This window comes from Anomaloglossus baeobatrachus, chromosome 6 (assembly GCF_048569485.1).
Source record: "Anomaloglossus baeobatrachus isolate aAnoBae1 chromosome 6, aAnoBae1.hap1, whole genome shotgun sequence".
NCBI lineage: Eukaryota > Metazoa > Chordata > Amphibia > Anura > Aromobatidae > Anomaloglossus > Anomaloglossus baeobatrachus.
The window spans coordinates 370,545,272-370,561,794 of record NC_134358.1 but is presented as its reverse complement, the minus strand read 5'-3'; the positions used below and the strand labels follow the sequence as shown (position 1 = coordinate 370,561,794).

Below are 16,523 nucleotides of genomic sequence, written 5' to 3'. Positions count from 1 at the left end.
ATTACTACCAACAGAAACGAGCAAGCCATTAATTTTATATAATATATATATATATAATCACACCGTATTTTTCGGACTATAAGACGCACCTGATCATAAGACACACCCTGGTTTTAGAAGAGGAACATAGGAAAATAAAATTTTAACCAAATAATGTGGTCATGACACACTGTTATGAGGCGAGGATCTGCTGCTGAGACTGTTATGGGGGTAATGTCCCCAAATTCTCTACTAAGGTACCCGATTCTGGTAACGATCCTCCTGACTTGTAGATGATCCTGTTCATATGCCACTATCCATCCTGCTCATATACCCCCATCCATCCTGCTCATATACCCCCATCCATCCTGCTCATAAAATACCCCCATCCTGGTATATGGCCTGTATCCTATGGCACAGAAAAAAAAATAAACGTTTATACTCACCCTTCCACACTCCCTGCAGCACCGATCATCTTCCTCTCTGTCTCAGCTGCAGCGCCGCTGGTGGAGCTGTCACCGTGTGTGGAGCCGTCCCCCTGCAGCTTCGCGATGTCTTCCTGTCTGTGCCGGTCAGCTGATCTGTGTGGACACTAGCGGCGCACACAGTGATGACGACATCGCTGTGCGCGCCGCTAGTGTCCACACAGATCAGCTGACCGGCACAGACAGGAAGACATTGCGATGCTGCAGGGGGACGGCTCCACACACTGTGACGGGTGAGTGTACTGATTCACTGCACCCCGCGCTGATGATTATGCGCTGGGGGCAGTGAATATAGCCGCACATGATCACTCCAGGCTTTAGTTGCCAGGGGTGATCATGCAGGCTGGCTGTTAATTATGCGCGCACCTCCCGCCCACCTGGGAGGATTTGTGCATATGTAATGCGTGGGCCCACGAGGTCACGGCAGGCAGCTACAGCCTGCTCGTGCCCCCGATGACCCGCTCCACCGCATCACCCTCATTCCCCGCAGCCACATACAGACCATAAGACGCACCCCCAAATTTCCCCCAACATTTGGGGGGGAAAACGTGCGTCTTATGGTCCAAAAAATACGGTATTTTAAATAGTTTAACCTTATTATTTATTATTATTATAGCGCCATCAATTCCATGGCTCTTTACATGTGAAAGGGGTATACATAATAGGGACAAGTACAATATTCATAAAAAATACAAGACACAGACAGGTACAGGAGGATAGAGGTCCCTGCCCGTGAAGGCTCACAGTCTACAAGGGATAGGTGAGGATACAGTAGGTTAGGATAGAGATGATTGTGCGGCGCTGTATCAGACTGAGGGTTATTGGAGGTTGTAGGCTTGTCGGAAGAGGTGGGTCTTCAGATTCCTTTTGAAGCTTGTCAAGGTAGGCGAGAGTCTGATGTGTTGAGGCAGAGCATTCCAGAGTATGGGGGAGGCATGGGAGAAATCTTGGATGCGAATACTGTTGAAGCCTGTTTTCACCTATCAGTTAATGTGGAAATAACTCTTGAATGCTTTAACATATCCCAGTGATTTTCAGTTTGGAGTGGTTTTGTTTTTTTTTGGTCTGGTGGGGGACATATTGTACAATGTTAGTGGTAAATTTAGGTCAATATGACTTATGTTCATTTCTCAAAATACCTAAAATTTGGAGAAATTCAGTTTCATTTTTTTATTTATATGTCCCTAAAAACAGATACCACACACTAGTTAACCCCTTCACAACATGTGAAGTAAGTTTACATCATGGTTGGGAAGGGATTCCCGCAAAATTCTGTAAATTTACGTCATTGCAATCATCTGGGATCCGTCTCCTGACCCAAACTCTGCAGCATCATAAGCCGATATGGAAACCTGCGGTCAATCCAGGCATTGCAGCTTAGCAGCAACGTGTGTGGCTGTCTTTTTAGGAACCACTTTGCTTTTTAAGAGACTTGGGGTGCTTATATGTTATAAAATCCACAGGCAATCCCCATTTTAAAAAGTAAATCCCTCAAAGTATTCAAAACCACATTAAGAACATTTGTCAAACCTTCAGGTGCGACACAGAAATTAATGCAAAGTGGAAAAAAATTCTAATTTTCCTAACTAAAAATCTTACTTTCGCCCCAAATTTTTCATTTTCACAAGGTAAAAGGAGAAAATGGAGACTTAGTTGTTGTGTCTCTCATTAGTACATTGTGGTCTGAAGCCACTAGACACAAAACAAGACTCTGAAGAGAAGAGTCACTATATATAATAAAAGAAATAAAATATATATATATATATATATATATATATATATATATATATATATATATATATATATATATATATATATTATTCCTTGTTATTACATCCCTGTGGGAGGGGACACGACTAGAGCCATCTGGGACTCCATGTATTTACTAGCTGCCACTGTGGTGTTGCTGGGGGAAACAGACCGTCCTATAGTAGGTGGAGAGATGTGCAGGAGGGAGCAGTGTGCAGGAAACTGTGTAAAGAAACCAAACTATAATGTGCCTGTAATGTTCAAGCTGTGTGCCCGCAGCGGATGTAACATGCCTGTAATGTTCAAGCTGTGTGCCCGCAGCGGATGGAACATGCCTGTAATGTTCAGCTGTGTGCCCGCAGCGGATGTAACATGCCTGTAATGTTCAGCTGTGTGCCCGCAGCAGATGTAACATGCCTGTAGTGTTCAAGCTGTGTGCCCGCAGCGGATGTAATATGCCTGTAGTGTTCAAGCTGTGTGCCCGCAGCGGATGTGCTCCAGAGAAGCTGTGTGAATCCTTCAGTAAAGTTATGTTTACTGTTATCCTGCACTCTCTCTGAATTAATCCTTAGGAATTGGGAATTGTGGTGTTCCTTGTGCACTGTGGAGGTGGCAGGAGTGCAGCCAAAAGCAGGGGCTCACCTCTGTGTACAACTACGGCCCCCTGCCACACCACAATTCTTACTTTACCAACTTCAAAATTCATGCCTGTGGACTGGAATCTGTGTGTTTTCAGGGTAAATCTGAACCAAGCATTATTGTGATTTTTGTGAGGCAGAATAAACAAATCAACAGCAGTTGAAAAATTGTCTTTATTAATTTTTTTTTTTTTCCATAGTTTACTGTGCGGTATAAGTGATAAGACAGCTTTTATTATACAGATCTGTCTGATTTAGTGATACCAGAGAACACACTAAATAAAAACAAATGCTTTGCCATGTTTTTGAGAAACTTTTCTGTTTTCCCTTTCGCCCATGACAGCACCACCTGAGATAGGTTCCGCCCACATCAGGACAGGAAACCCACGGATAAAAAGGCGGTACCTCTCCTCCACATCAGTTTTGGTTACCTGTCCTGATGGGACAACCCACGGATTCTCCCAGGTCTGACCCGGTGTGGAAGTTTGGTTTCTTACCAAAAGCCGGCATTCGGACCTAGATGCACCTCCACAGGGCTTCGGCTGTCTGCGGTGGTGGGGCGCGGGAGCTCGGCTCTGTGTCGCCCCAGGCTGTGATCCTCACACGGAGCCCGCGAGACGGGCGCCCTGCTGACGGAACGCCGGGGTGAAGAGGAAGTGATGCGGCACCCGGAAGTTCATCACCTGTGCATGTGCAAGGTGTTCCAAGATGGCGGCGCCCAGTGAACGGATTTCGGGTGGGAAATTTGAACCAGGGAGGTATGAGGAGTCACCTTCGCTGCATTCTGGTGAGTATGACTTTTCCCCTATTCAGGATGGAAGACAACTCTCCTCCAGAGCAGGATGTGCTGGAACAGCATACAGATTCCCAGGGCAGCAAGGGAAGCGCTCCTCCGGCAGGGCTAGTACCTCCAGTCCGGCAAGTCGACATTCCAGGGGATCTGAGAAATCCAAATAAGATCCGCCATCTTGAAGGGTGAGTGTCTGCTGCAGCATTTCATTGTTTAAAAGTCTCCCCTATGTTCCCTTCTTTCTTCAGGAAGTACCTCTAAAAGGAATCATAGGAATTGTGGGGTTTACAAGGACAGTCTATCCTGAGATTACCAAGGGGGCCTTGTCCCACCTGTCTCGGAGAGTTCTTCTGTTTTATTTAGATCATAATGTTGAAATTACATACAAAATGAAACAACGTGACCAAATCCTGACCTGTTTCGGACCCTAGAACAGGGTCCTTATTCTTAGGTAACATGGACAAATATGTATGCTGAATTTATAAGAGGAAACATGAACTTGTCTCAGTGAATCAGTGTCCAAGTGAAAACATCTGTTGTAGACTGATTGCTCCCTGTCTTGTCTTAAATGAACAAAAAAAAAGAGGCTGCTGAGTGTTGTGGTGCGCCTGTAACCCTAGCTATATTGGGAGGCTTGGACTGTTGTATCACTTGTGATTCTCAGGTCTGGTCCAGATTGTGCTATGTGGATCAGGTGGTTACTGTCCTCTGATGACTGAGGAAGGGTTGTGCCTGGCCAAAAAATCCCAAAGCAAATCAAAGCACTGTTAAAAAAACAAACAAAAACAAAACAAAACACACAATGTTACCACAAAAAGCCTAATATAAAATTTTTGACACTCTAGGTGTGATCAAAGATACATAGTTTATAATTATATCATTCCAGATGTTGTAAAGTGTAAATAAGCGAATCCCTCAGCACCAGAAAAGACTGCTTCTATTGTTCTCTGTTGTCAGCCTTTATACACAACTGTTATTGGTTTAGAGAGGCTGCAACTATTATCCCTTGTTGTCAATCTTACAAGTCATAGAATAACTGTTATAATGTGGGAGAACTACTGCTTTTATTCTCCGTTGTCAACTATTGCTAACCAAGAAAAGGCTGTTATAATATGGGGGAACCACATCCACTATTCTCTATTGTCAACCTTAACAGGCTAGGTAAGAAACTATTGTAATATGGAAACTAACATCTATTGTTCTCTGTTCTCAGCCATACAAGCTGGGAAACAGAAAAAAAAAAAAGGAGGTAATTTTAGTAGAAGGAAACTGCATCTCTTAAGCGGGCTTTACACGCTGCGACATCGCTAATGCGGAGTCGTTGGGGTCACGGATTTTGTGACGCACATCCGGCCGCATTAGCGATGCCGTTGCGTGTGACACCGATAAGCGATTTTGCATCGTTGCAAAAACATGCAAAATCGCTAATCTGCGACATGGGGTTCCATTCTTAAAAATCGTTACTGCAGCAGTAACGAAGTTGTTCCTCGTTCCTGCGGCAGCACACATCGCTGCGTGTGACGCCGCAGGAACGAGGAAGCTCCCCTTACCTGCCTCCCGGCCGCTATGAGGAAGGAAGGAGGTGGGCGGGATGTTACGTCCCGCTCATCTCCGCCCCTCCGCTGCTATTGGGCGGCGGTTCAGTGACGCTTCAGTGACGTCGCTGTGACGCCGCACGGACCGCCCCCTTAGAAAGGAGGCCGTTCGCCCGTCACAGCGACGTCGACGGACAGGTAAGTAGTGTGACGGCTGTTGTGCGGCACGGGCAGCGATTTGCCCGTGTCGCGCAACAGATGGGGGCGGGTACCCACACTAGCGATATCGGGACCGATATCGCAGTGTGTAAAGTAGCCTTTACTCTTTGGTTTTGGCTTATGTATGGAATCACCAAGCCTCAAGGCTGAGTTGAGAGATATTATCCGTGCTGAAGTCAGGGAAACACATAAACAATCCACTAGGAAAGATGGAGGAACTTCAGATAAATCAGGCGGCTCTGAACGGGGTTCCAGAAAATTTTCACCTGCCTCTTCCTCAGCCTTGGATTCCTCATCTTCCTCAGACGTGGACGGCAGACTAGGCTTCCCATCCTCTGAGGTGACACCCCTAGTGGAAGCTGTCCACTCCACTATGGGGCTGGTGGATGATAAAGATCCTGAATCCACACAAGACCCCATGTTGGAGGCCTGGAATGCAGGTCCATGGTACCTGGAAGGCTGCAGCAGCAGATCTTTGCCCGGCGGTGGCAGGTACATGTGTAACAAGGTCCATAATGGTCTGGGTCCAACAATTAGAAGACTAACTTAAGGGTACCATGTCTAGTAAGGACATTATTTTCCTCATTTCCACGTATACAGGGGGCATCAGACTTCTAGCGGATGCTTCCATCGACTCGCTCAAATTATCTGCAAAGGTAGCAGCTCTTTCCAATTCAGCCAGAAGGGCCCTATAGTTGAAATGCTGGAAGGGAGACGTACAGTCCAGGAACATACTATGCAGGATACCTTGTGAAGGAGACTTTTTTTTTTTTTTTTTGGATCACAACTGGATGACCTTCTGTCCAAAGCGGCAAACAATAAACAAGGATTTCCAGCTGTAAGAACTCCATTCCCTCGTAGCCGTCCGTTTCGGAGGAAGCAATTTTCCATAAGGAGCCTCCCAGAGACCAGAACTCCTGGAAGGATAGACAGAAGAGGTCCTCAGGATTATGTTTGATCCATCATCCTCTACCAAGCCACGAGGCCTTCAATGACTCCACCATCCCAGTGGGGGGGAGGCTCTCCCTCTTCCTTGAGACTGTTTCCTCCAGTCCGTGGATTCTACAGATCATTGCAAAAGGGCTGACATTACAACTGGAGTCGCCCCCTCGGGGGTATTTTATTGTAACATCTATATGACAGGGAGAGAAAAGCATAGTGGTCTCCATCCTAGAGCACTTAGGGTGGATCATAAATCAGGAAAAATCTAGAACACAAACCTCAACAGTGTCTGTCTTTCTTGGGGCTGATCCTGGATTCAGTCGCTCAGAAGTCTTTTCTCCTGGAGGAGCAGATACTGAAGTCACAATCCCTGGTCACCTTGGCAATGAAAAAACCAGTCATGACCCTCAGACAGGCTATGTCTCTTGTGGGGACCCTCACATCCTGCATCCCTACGGTTCCTTGGGCTCAGATAGATATGAGATCCCTTCAGATGGAGGTCCTGGTCTGACAGCAACAGTCAGGAGGCTTCTTGGATATGAGACTCCGCTTAGATCCAAAGGTGTTGCTTTCTCTGTCCTGGTGGCAGGACTTAACTCTATTGTCCGCAGGGGTGTCCGGGTGTCCCAACATCACGGATATCATCCCAACAGATGCAGGTCACTTAGACTTGGGAGCTTACCTGAGCACTCACCTGTTACAAGGACTATGGGACGATCATGTGAGGACTCGGTCCTCAAACTTCAGTGAACTAACTGCAATAAAATCAGCCAGGGATCATCCCATGGCAATAAATGCAATGCCGATCCCCTGGTCACAGGGTCTTCTATATGCCTTTCCACCCCTGGTTCTTCTTCCGGCGGTGCTCAGGAAGGTTCGGGAAGAAGAGGCCCTCATTATCCTCATAGCTCACTTCTGGCCAAAAAGAGCCTGGTTCTGTTGGCTCCAAAGACTGGCAATATCAGACCCTTGGATACTGCCGGACAGGACAGACCTACTAGTCCAGGGACCAATGTGCCAACCCAAGGCTCCTACCCTCCACTTGACAGCGTGGCATTTGAAAGGCGGCTGCTCCTAGCACAGGGATTCTCCTGAGAATTTAGTAAAACTCTCCTTAAAAGTAGGAAGCCGGTCGCCACTGGTATTTAGGGATGGGTCTGGTGAAAAATCCAGCAAGTTTCCTGAGCACAGATCGAGGGTCCCCCTCTCTTCCCGGCCATCCTGGAAATCCTTCAGTAAGGGTTGGATTGAACTTATCCACTAGCACCTTGAAGGTACAAGTTTTGGCCCTAGGAGCCCTCTATAAACATAACCTCAGAGAATAGATGGATTAGCAGGTTCATTAAATCCTGTGCTAGTGACTCCTGTCCCTTCTCCTCGCATGCCTCCCTGGGATTAAATCTTGTCCTTGATGCCCTTATAGACACCCCATTGAGCCCCTTTCAGATGTTCCCTCCAAGACCCTGAAGGTGGTACTACTCATTGCTAGACGGGTGGGTGACCTACAGGCGCTCTCCATTGTCCATCCATATACCCAAATTTTGGTCGATAAGGTGGTATTGCGTACAGATCCCTCATAGCCTAAAGTGGTCAAGCCCTTCACAGGTCCCAGAAATGTATACTGCCTTCCATTGTGACCCTCCTTCCAATGACAAAGTGAACAGGCTCCATAGCTTGGATGTAAGACTTGCCCTTATAACCTACTTAGATAGGACCAGGGAATTGTGAGAATCTCAGGCCCTGTTTTTGTTATTTTACAGCCCCCGGACTTTCCCTAGAACGTATCTACAAGCACCTTGGCTAGGTGGGCCCGGGATGCTATGCCGCTGACCTACTCACCTAAGGGGGTGCCAGTTCTCCTTCAGATTAGGGCCTTTCCACTGGGTCACTTTCTACTACTTGGGCTGAGCGGGCAGAGGTGTCTATTGATCATATATGCAGGGCCGCCACTTGGTCCTCTTCCTCTACCTTTTTCTGTCACTATAGACTTGACTTGTCCTCCACGGCCGACCCTTCTTGGTAGACGGGTATTACAGGCGGTGGTCCCTCCCTAAGGTGATTGGTCTCTAGAATCTCTCAGGTGGTGCTGTCATGGGCGAAAGGGAAAAATCTTAATTACTTACCGGTAATCGGATTTTCAGAAGCCCATGACAGCACCCTTAGTTCCCCCCCCCTATTCACTGGTTATGGGCACCCTTTGGGGAGTGTTAGAGTTAATGGTGTATTCCTTTGGTGGTGGTGTGATTAACATTTTTGTTTGTGTTTTGCTGGTCCTCTTTGGCTTTGTAAACCTACTGATGTGGAGGACAGGTACCGCCTTTTTATCAGTGGGTTTCATGTCCTGATGTGGGCGGAACCTATCTCTCTGATGCTGTCATGGGCTTCTGAAAATCCCATTACCGGTAAGTAATTAAGATTTTTCTGCTGACAGTCATGTGAGGGCTTGTTTTTTTTACAGAATGAGTTTGGTTTTATTGGTACGATTTTTAGAGTCCATAGAAACCAATAAAAATTGGATAGTGATTTTTGTGCGGCAGAGTGAACAAAACAAAAAATCAATTGTTTGTCTATCCATTCTATTTTTTTCATACTATAAGATGCAGTGGACTAGACCTAAGTTTTAGAGAAGGAAAATTTATTTTAAAACCATTTGCAGAAAAAAAAAAATCCAGAAAATGTATATTTTACTTTTTTTTTTTTTTTTTTTATAATTAATCACCGACCAACCTTTAAGAATTCTGGCTCTCACAGACCTGTTACTTTTTCTGTAAGAAGCCCTCCTACTCTGCACTCATTACATGTATTAATTGTACCTGCTTGAACTCGTTACTTGTATAACACACAATTAATCACACTCCAACCTCTCCACCATTGCCAAGACCAAAGAGCTGTCTAAGGACACCAGAGACAAAATTGTAGACCTGCACAAAGATGTGATTGACTACAGGACAATAAGACAAGCAGCTTGGTGAGAAGGCAACAACTGTTGGTGCAATTATTAGAAAATGGAAGAAACACAAGACTGTCAGCCTTAGGCGGGCTTTGCACGTTGCGACATCGCAAGCCGATGCTGCGATGTTGCACGCGATAGTGCCCGCCCCCGTCGCAGGTACGATATCGTGTGATAGCTGGCGTAGCGAACATTATCGCTACGCCAGCTTCACACGCACTCACCCGCCCTGCGACCGTCACTCTGGCCGGCGACCCGCCTCCTTCCTAAGGGGGCGGGTCGTGCGGCGTCATAGCGACGTCACACGGCAGCCGGCCAATAGCGACGGAGGGGCGGAGATGAGCAGGATGTAAACATCCTGCCCAGCTCCTTCCTTCCGCATATCCTACGGAAGCCGCAGTGACTTCAGTAGGACATGTTCCTCGCTCCTGCGGCTTCACACACAGCGATGTGTGCTGCCGCAGGAGCGAGGAACAAAATCGGACCGTTGCATCAGCGTAATTATGGATTACGCCGACGCTGCACCGATGATACGATTACGACGATTTTGCGCTCGTTAATCGTATCATCTAGGCTTTACACAGTACGATGTCACATGCGATGCCGGATGTGCGTCACTTTCAATTTGACCCCACCGACATCGCACCGGCGATGTCGTAGTGTGCAAAGCCGCCCTTACTCTGTTTGGGGCTCCATGCAAGATCTCGCCTCATGGGGTTAGGATGATTCTGCGAGAGGTCATGAATCAGCCCAAATTTACACTAGAGAACCTCATCAATCACCTGAAGAAAGCTGGGACTATAGTCTTAAAGATTCTTGTTAGTAACACACTATGCCATCATGGATTAAAATTCTGCAGGTTCCTCTGCTCATGCCAGAAGATATCCAGGCCTGTGTGATTTTACCAACGACCATCTGGATGATTCAGAGGAGGCATAGGAGAAGGTCATGTGGTCAGATAAGATCAAAACAGAACGTTTTGGTATCAACTCTGTGTTTGGAGAAAGCAGTATTAGTACAATCCCCAAAATACTGTCCCAACCATGAAGCATCGGGGTGGAAATATCATACTTTGCACATGCTTTTCTGCAAAGGGAAGCTGACAAATGCACTGTATTGAAGGGAGGATGGATGGGGTTAGGTAACGTGATATTTCGACCAATAGCCTCCTTCCCACAGTAGGAGCATTGAAGATGGGTCATGGCTGGGTCTTCCATCATGACAATTATTTTATGCAAAAAAAAATGCAAATGAATTTTTTAAAAATCATATAATGCAATTTTTCTGTGGTGTGGTGTGTTTTTTTTTTTGTCTGTCACAGTAGAAGTGTACCTATGATAAATTACAGATCTCTCCATTCTTTGTAGTTGGGAAAACTTGCAAAATTGTCAGAATATCAAATATTTATTTTTCCCACTGTATGTCCCCCATCTGTGTGTGTGTGTTCCCCCATCATGGGCCCATTCTGATTATATATTTCTCCCGTTATGCCGGACTATGGGAGCAGTGAATCTTAGTTTTTCTTTAATAGCGGACACATCACTGCCTCAGCCTCTTCTGGAAGCCAGCAGCTGCGGTGAACACGTGAGCTTGCTATTAAAAAATAAAAATAAATGAAAATTCACTCCTCCCCACCCCCATAATTCCCCCTCCACCAGTGAGCCATGTACATCCAGACTATAAATATGGTGCATCTTCTTGTCCAAAAAACTACAATATATATTTTTTTTTTTTTTTTTTTTTTAACTACAAGCCATCCCCTATGTACTAAAATCTAATGACAGTTTTTGTTCTTTGAGTCAGTACCACCAGTGATGGAATATATGAGGTTTTTTTCTGCATTTAGACACGAAGTTCAGTTTTACAAAAAAAAATGTTTTTTGCATTGCCTCATTCTGAAACCTATAACTCTATTTTCCCACTATCATCTGAGCCATTATTCAGGAACAACAGTGACCAAGTGCTGGATATTTGAGTGGTTATGAGAACATCTGAGCTGTCTACCCTGCATATATAATTCACTTTAATTTCTATAGGCGCTGCAGACACAGCATAGGGCATCCACACTCAACTGTTTCTGGAGACTCACCTCATGTAGCAGGCACATGATTGTCTGTTAATCCTATAGTCTTTCAATGGAGCTGCAGCAGAGCATAAGCAATGCCACTGTAATCCAAGTTCTCACCGTTGTGGTCACAGTGAGGAGGAATCGGTGGTCTTAAGATCCCCCTTCTAATGATCTGTGGGAGGCCATGCTGTAGGAGCCCTCGTGAGCAGAGTTATCAGATCTGTTGTGGAAAATCCCCTTCCATGATATACAGTACAAAATAAAGTGAAAAGGTTGATGAACCTGACTTTGTCTTGGCTAAGTATCAACAGAAGAGAAAGAAATTGTTCACCAATGATCTTATATTGATCATTGGTGTATCCAAATTACAATGAGAAACTTTGTATAAACTACAAAATGGTTATCTTCCAGATTACTGAAAAATGACTATAGGTGGGCATCCCTGGTCTTTCAAGCGTGTTAGTCTGAGTTCATGCGTTGCGTGTTTGTTACAGCACAATGTAAGTGAATACAGTTTTGGCAAACCCAATGAAATGACAGCAAAGCATTCTAGGCATACTGTGGATTTACACTTCTGCAGCATGCCTTGTTTGTTGTGGAAATGTTGCAGATTCTGCAGCATTTACTTTGTGAGGTCCATTGAGCTGTGCATACCTGAGGTAATTTGTGACAGACTATATATTTTAACATTTATTGACTTGTATAAACCTTTTTTTTCCTCACTAAAACAGACATTGCATTTTAAATCCTAGAGACATACTGACCTTTTTGGCTGCATGCTTGGCATCTAACTTGGGTATAAGTTTACTTAGCATGGACAATATGTGCTATTTTCCTCTTGACAAAAATTGTTGGCAATAAATGTAACCATGAAATCATTGCTATTTTAAATATCTGGTATGCTTCCACTAATGTCAGTAGTATTTTACAGTTACAGTGGTATACCTGTGCTAAAACATGGTAACTTTAAAGGGCGTGGAAAAAATAAATTACAGCTCACCACTCCCGCAAGCCTTCATCCACTGGTGCTCTGTGCCAGGCAGAGACAGTAAATCTACTGAGACTCGCACTCCATCTTAATTCTAAAAACACTCAGATTTTTCATGAATGATAAAAACAAACGTGCAGATACTGATGCGTTTTGGAAATGACATTTCCTTATTCATAGCTGTCTAGGAAACAATACTGAACCACAATTGCTTATCTGGTTGCCATGTAAGCCTTTTTACTAAAAATAACTGCTTATTACAGGAAAAATACATTCTAAAAATCTGTACATAAACAAACAATAAATAGCTATCTAGTAATGGTTCAAGTTCCTTAATAATGATGCATTAGGTAATTTGGAAATCCAGAAAACCTCCTGACTTAAAGGGAATTTGTCAGCTTTTTTTTTTTTTTTTTTGCTACCTTATCTGAGAGCATAATGATTAAGGCAAAGAGACTCTGAATCAAATGATTTATCACTTTGTTTTACTACTGCTGCCCCCAGTAAACTGAGTTTTTAAATTTAGCAAGAGCTACACCTGGCTCTATTGACATTTTCTATAGAAACAGTAATCTGCTTATCACAGAAGGGGGTGGAGTCAGACAAGTCCCCATGAGCCAGCTAGTCCCAGCAATGACTCTCCAGATGCTAAAACAAACATTTCAAGTAAACACAATGGACCTTGATAACAGATATCATTGAACTTCAGATTACATAGCAAAGCTGTGAATGGGAGACCTGCTTGAAAAGCAGCTGATGCTGCGGGCTGGTGATTTTGCAGCATCTTGTCAGGAGCTAAGCACTCTATAGAAATCAATGTGCTGTAGAGAGCTGACTTCTACGGTTTGAGTTAAAGAGAACTAACCATCAGGATTTTCATATATAAAGTAAAGCCAGTGCTATACTGGCGCTAGGAGCTGAATCTAAACATACCTTTTGTTCTGAAATTGGAGGTTTTATTTCAGAAATATGTGCAAGTAAAGTTACAGAAATGTATGGCTATTTGATTATCAGCTACAGAATATCTAATATGTGGGTGGGGTTTTGCAATCTATTCCCACTCTTGTTCGCTGCCTGGCCTTGGTAGATTTTAGAATATATGGGCTCCTTCCAGGTATGATGTAACTTCTGTCACGTGATAGGGGCATGTTCTAAATGCATCCCATACAATCTAACTTCTACCAAGGCCCTGCAGACAGAGTGGCAGGAATAGATAGCAAAACCCGATCCACCTAGATTGTATGGGCTGCATTTCAAAAATGCCCCTATCATGTGACAGAAATTACTCATACTTGGAAGGAGCCCATATATTCTAACGTCTACCAAGGCCAGGCAGCAGACAGGAGCAGGAATAGATAGCAAAACCCCACCCACATATCAGATATACTGTAGCTGCTATCAATCAAATATCAGTGCATTTCTGTAACTTGCACGTATTTCTGAAATAAAACCTCCAATCTCAGAACAAAAGCTATGCTTAAAATTCAGCATCCTACTGACTTTACTTTATATATGAAAATCCTGCTGTTTGTTTTTCTTAACTCCACTCCTGAAATGTAACTACTGCACACTCTTGACCAGGGTTTGGGGAGGCACTTGTGGCTGAGTTCCAGGAAAATGAGCTGTAAACTAGGAAAGATAAAAGCTCTCATTGCAAAAGAATGATAGCAGATTACAATTTACTTGCTTTTTCTAACTTATATGCATGTTGTCCCTTTAACTAAAGCAATTTAATAGCAAAAATATGGTGACAGGGGTATTCTAAAGCTAAGTCATCTGAGAGCAACATAATGCAGGATAAAAGACCCTCATTCCTGTGACATTTAACTTAGTTTTCTGGGTGCAGCAGTTGTGCTACAGAGTTTTTTTTTTTTTTTTTTTTTAGATGTAACTTGTAGTAGAGCTCAGAAAGCTAACCCCACCCACACCACATTGTACATTGTATATTGACAGTGAGCTGCTAATCAGTGCTGGGGGTGTGAGTTGCACCAGAATGGACAATAGCACCTAGTCCAGCTGTGATCACTTCCTGCTGATAAAATATTCATTGGGTTGAACCAGCACACAGCCTAATAAGTGCCACATCCCTGAAATCCGTGTCTCAGCCCATACCTCATGCTGTCCTCAGATTACACTGGAATAACATGCTGATAAATTCCCTCTAAGGTCTGCTTAGGTTGGTAAGTTCTAGCACCTCTTTCTATATCAAACTGCCAGAAATATTTTAAGATGCTTGAAATTATGGTTTGTCGGTAGAAAATGTATTTTAGAATTACTATATACAAAAACATGTTCCTGTCTAAAATAACAAGAAAAGACTGTGGGGAACAAATTGTGAAAAGAGCATTCGATTGAAGCTACTATGATAGCTGTTTTTTGTTATTTTGTTTTTCTTTTCAAAAGTTAGAATTATGAACACAAAGAAGTTATAACGTGGATTCTTGTACCTTTTCAGTGTCGTCCATCAAAAGGCAGAAAAAGAGGAAATTGCTGGTGTGTGGATAAATATGGACAACCTCTTCCAGGATACGATGTGAATAACAAGGGAGATGCCAACTGCTATAACTTGGAAAGCAAATGAGTTTAACCGATTGGTCCATTGTTGGTGACAAGGATTGATTTAAAAAAGCTATTGGAAGGAAAATAAGAGAATTGCAAAACATTACTTGAACTGAGGCTGCAAAGTACACTTAACATCAAGGTTGAATATTTTACTATATTGTGGACATCACAGCTGAAACCTGCCACTGATAATCTTGCAGCTTTAGCTCTGAATTTTTATGTATTCTGCACTATTGACTCAAAAAAGTGACCTTGGGGGATGGGTGGGTGGGAGAACTTCACAATGGATTAAGGGAATAGACTGCTGTGACCTATTGAGTTTTGCAAGAGATCAAGCAATCATTACTTCTCCTGGATTAAATTGTTGTTTTGTTTTTGTTTTTTTTGTTTGTTTTTTTTATTTTATAATTTTTTTTTTTTTCGTTCTTTCAGCAGATCTTTTGTGACATTTATCTGCACGGGTATTTTTTTTTTCTTTTTGAGGACTTACTATTTTCTTTTTAAATATATTAAGAATATTGTTAGTCTGTATTTAATATATTTTTATATAAACCTTTTATTTAAACATAAATTATACTTTATTGACCCTCTCAGCCTCTTTATTTATAGTCCTAGTGCAGGGGTGGGGAACCTTTTTACTGCCGGGAGCCATTTGGAATTTTCTACCAACCTTCGGGGGCCACACCAAATTATGAACTTGAAAACGACCAGGCTATATTTGGTTAAACAATTAATTAACTCCCCCCTAATGTGGTGGCTGTGATGTTCGGTGATATTGATCATTTTGTTTCTCACACCTGCTTTTCCAGGTTTGTCTTGGTCTGGAAAGGCTGGGGGCATATATATCCCAGGAGAGGCTGGGGCATATACATCCCAGGAGAGGCTGGGGCATATACATCCCAGGAGAGGCTGGGGCATATACATCCCAGGAGAGGCTGGGGCATATACATCCCAGGAGAGGCTGGGGCATATACATCCCAGGAGGAGCGTATACATCACAGGAGGGACTGGGGCGTATATATTACAAGAGGGGCGTATACAACACAGGAGATGCTGAGAATGGACAGCACTGCTGGTGGGAACAGACAGCACTAGGTGGCAGCACGAACAGCACTAGGCACAACGGACAACACTAGGCGGCAGCACAGAGCGCGCCAGTTGGCAGCACAGAGAGCGCCGGGTGGCAGCACAAAGAGCGTCGGGTGGCAGCACAAAGAACTGACAGCACTAGGAGGCAGCACGGAGAGCATTAGGTGACAGCACTAGGAGGCAGCAGGGAAAGCACTATGTGGCAGCACTGACAGCACTAGGAGGCTGCACGGATTACACAGCACTGAGGGGTTACACACAGTACTAGGGGGTACACAGCACTGAGGGGGTACACACAGTACTTGGGGTACCCACAGCACTTGGGGCTACACACAGCACTGAGGGGGTACACACAGTACTAGGGGCTACACAGCACTGAGGGGCTACACACAGTACTAGGGGGTACACAGCACCTGTATGGGGGGGCAGCGATGGGTTGCATACTCACAGTTCTTGGGGAGGAGGAGTCACACAGCACGGGTACGGGAGGCATGTACAACAGGGAAGCATCTGCTGCACCTCTTCTTCT

General features: G+C 44.2%; 1 protein-coding gene across 1 annotated transcript in view; it reads left to right on the top strand.

Annotated features, from left to right (window-relative positions):
* Positions 1-15,159, top strand: part of IGFBP3 (insulin like growth factor binding protein 3) — a 64,822-nt gene extending 49,663 nt beyond the window's left edge. The window contains exon 5 of the mRNA XM_075316566.1: positions 14,799-15,159. Coding sequence (XP_075172681.1) covers positions 14,799-14,924 — 126 coding nt within the window. The 3' untranslated portion in view covers positions 14,925-15,159. The remainder of the gene's footprint in view (positions 1-14,798) is intronic.
* The last annotated feature ends 1,364 nt before the right edge of the window (positions 15,160-16,523 follow it).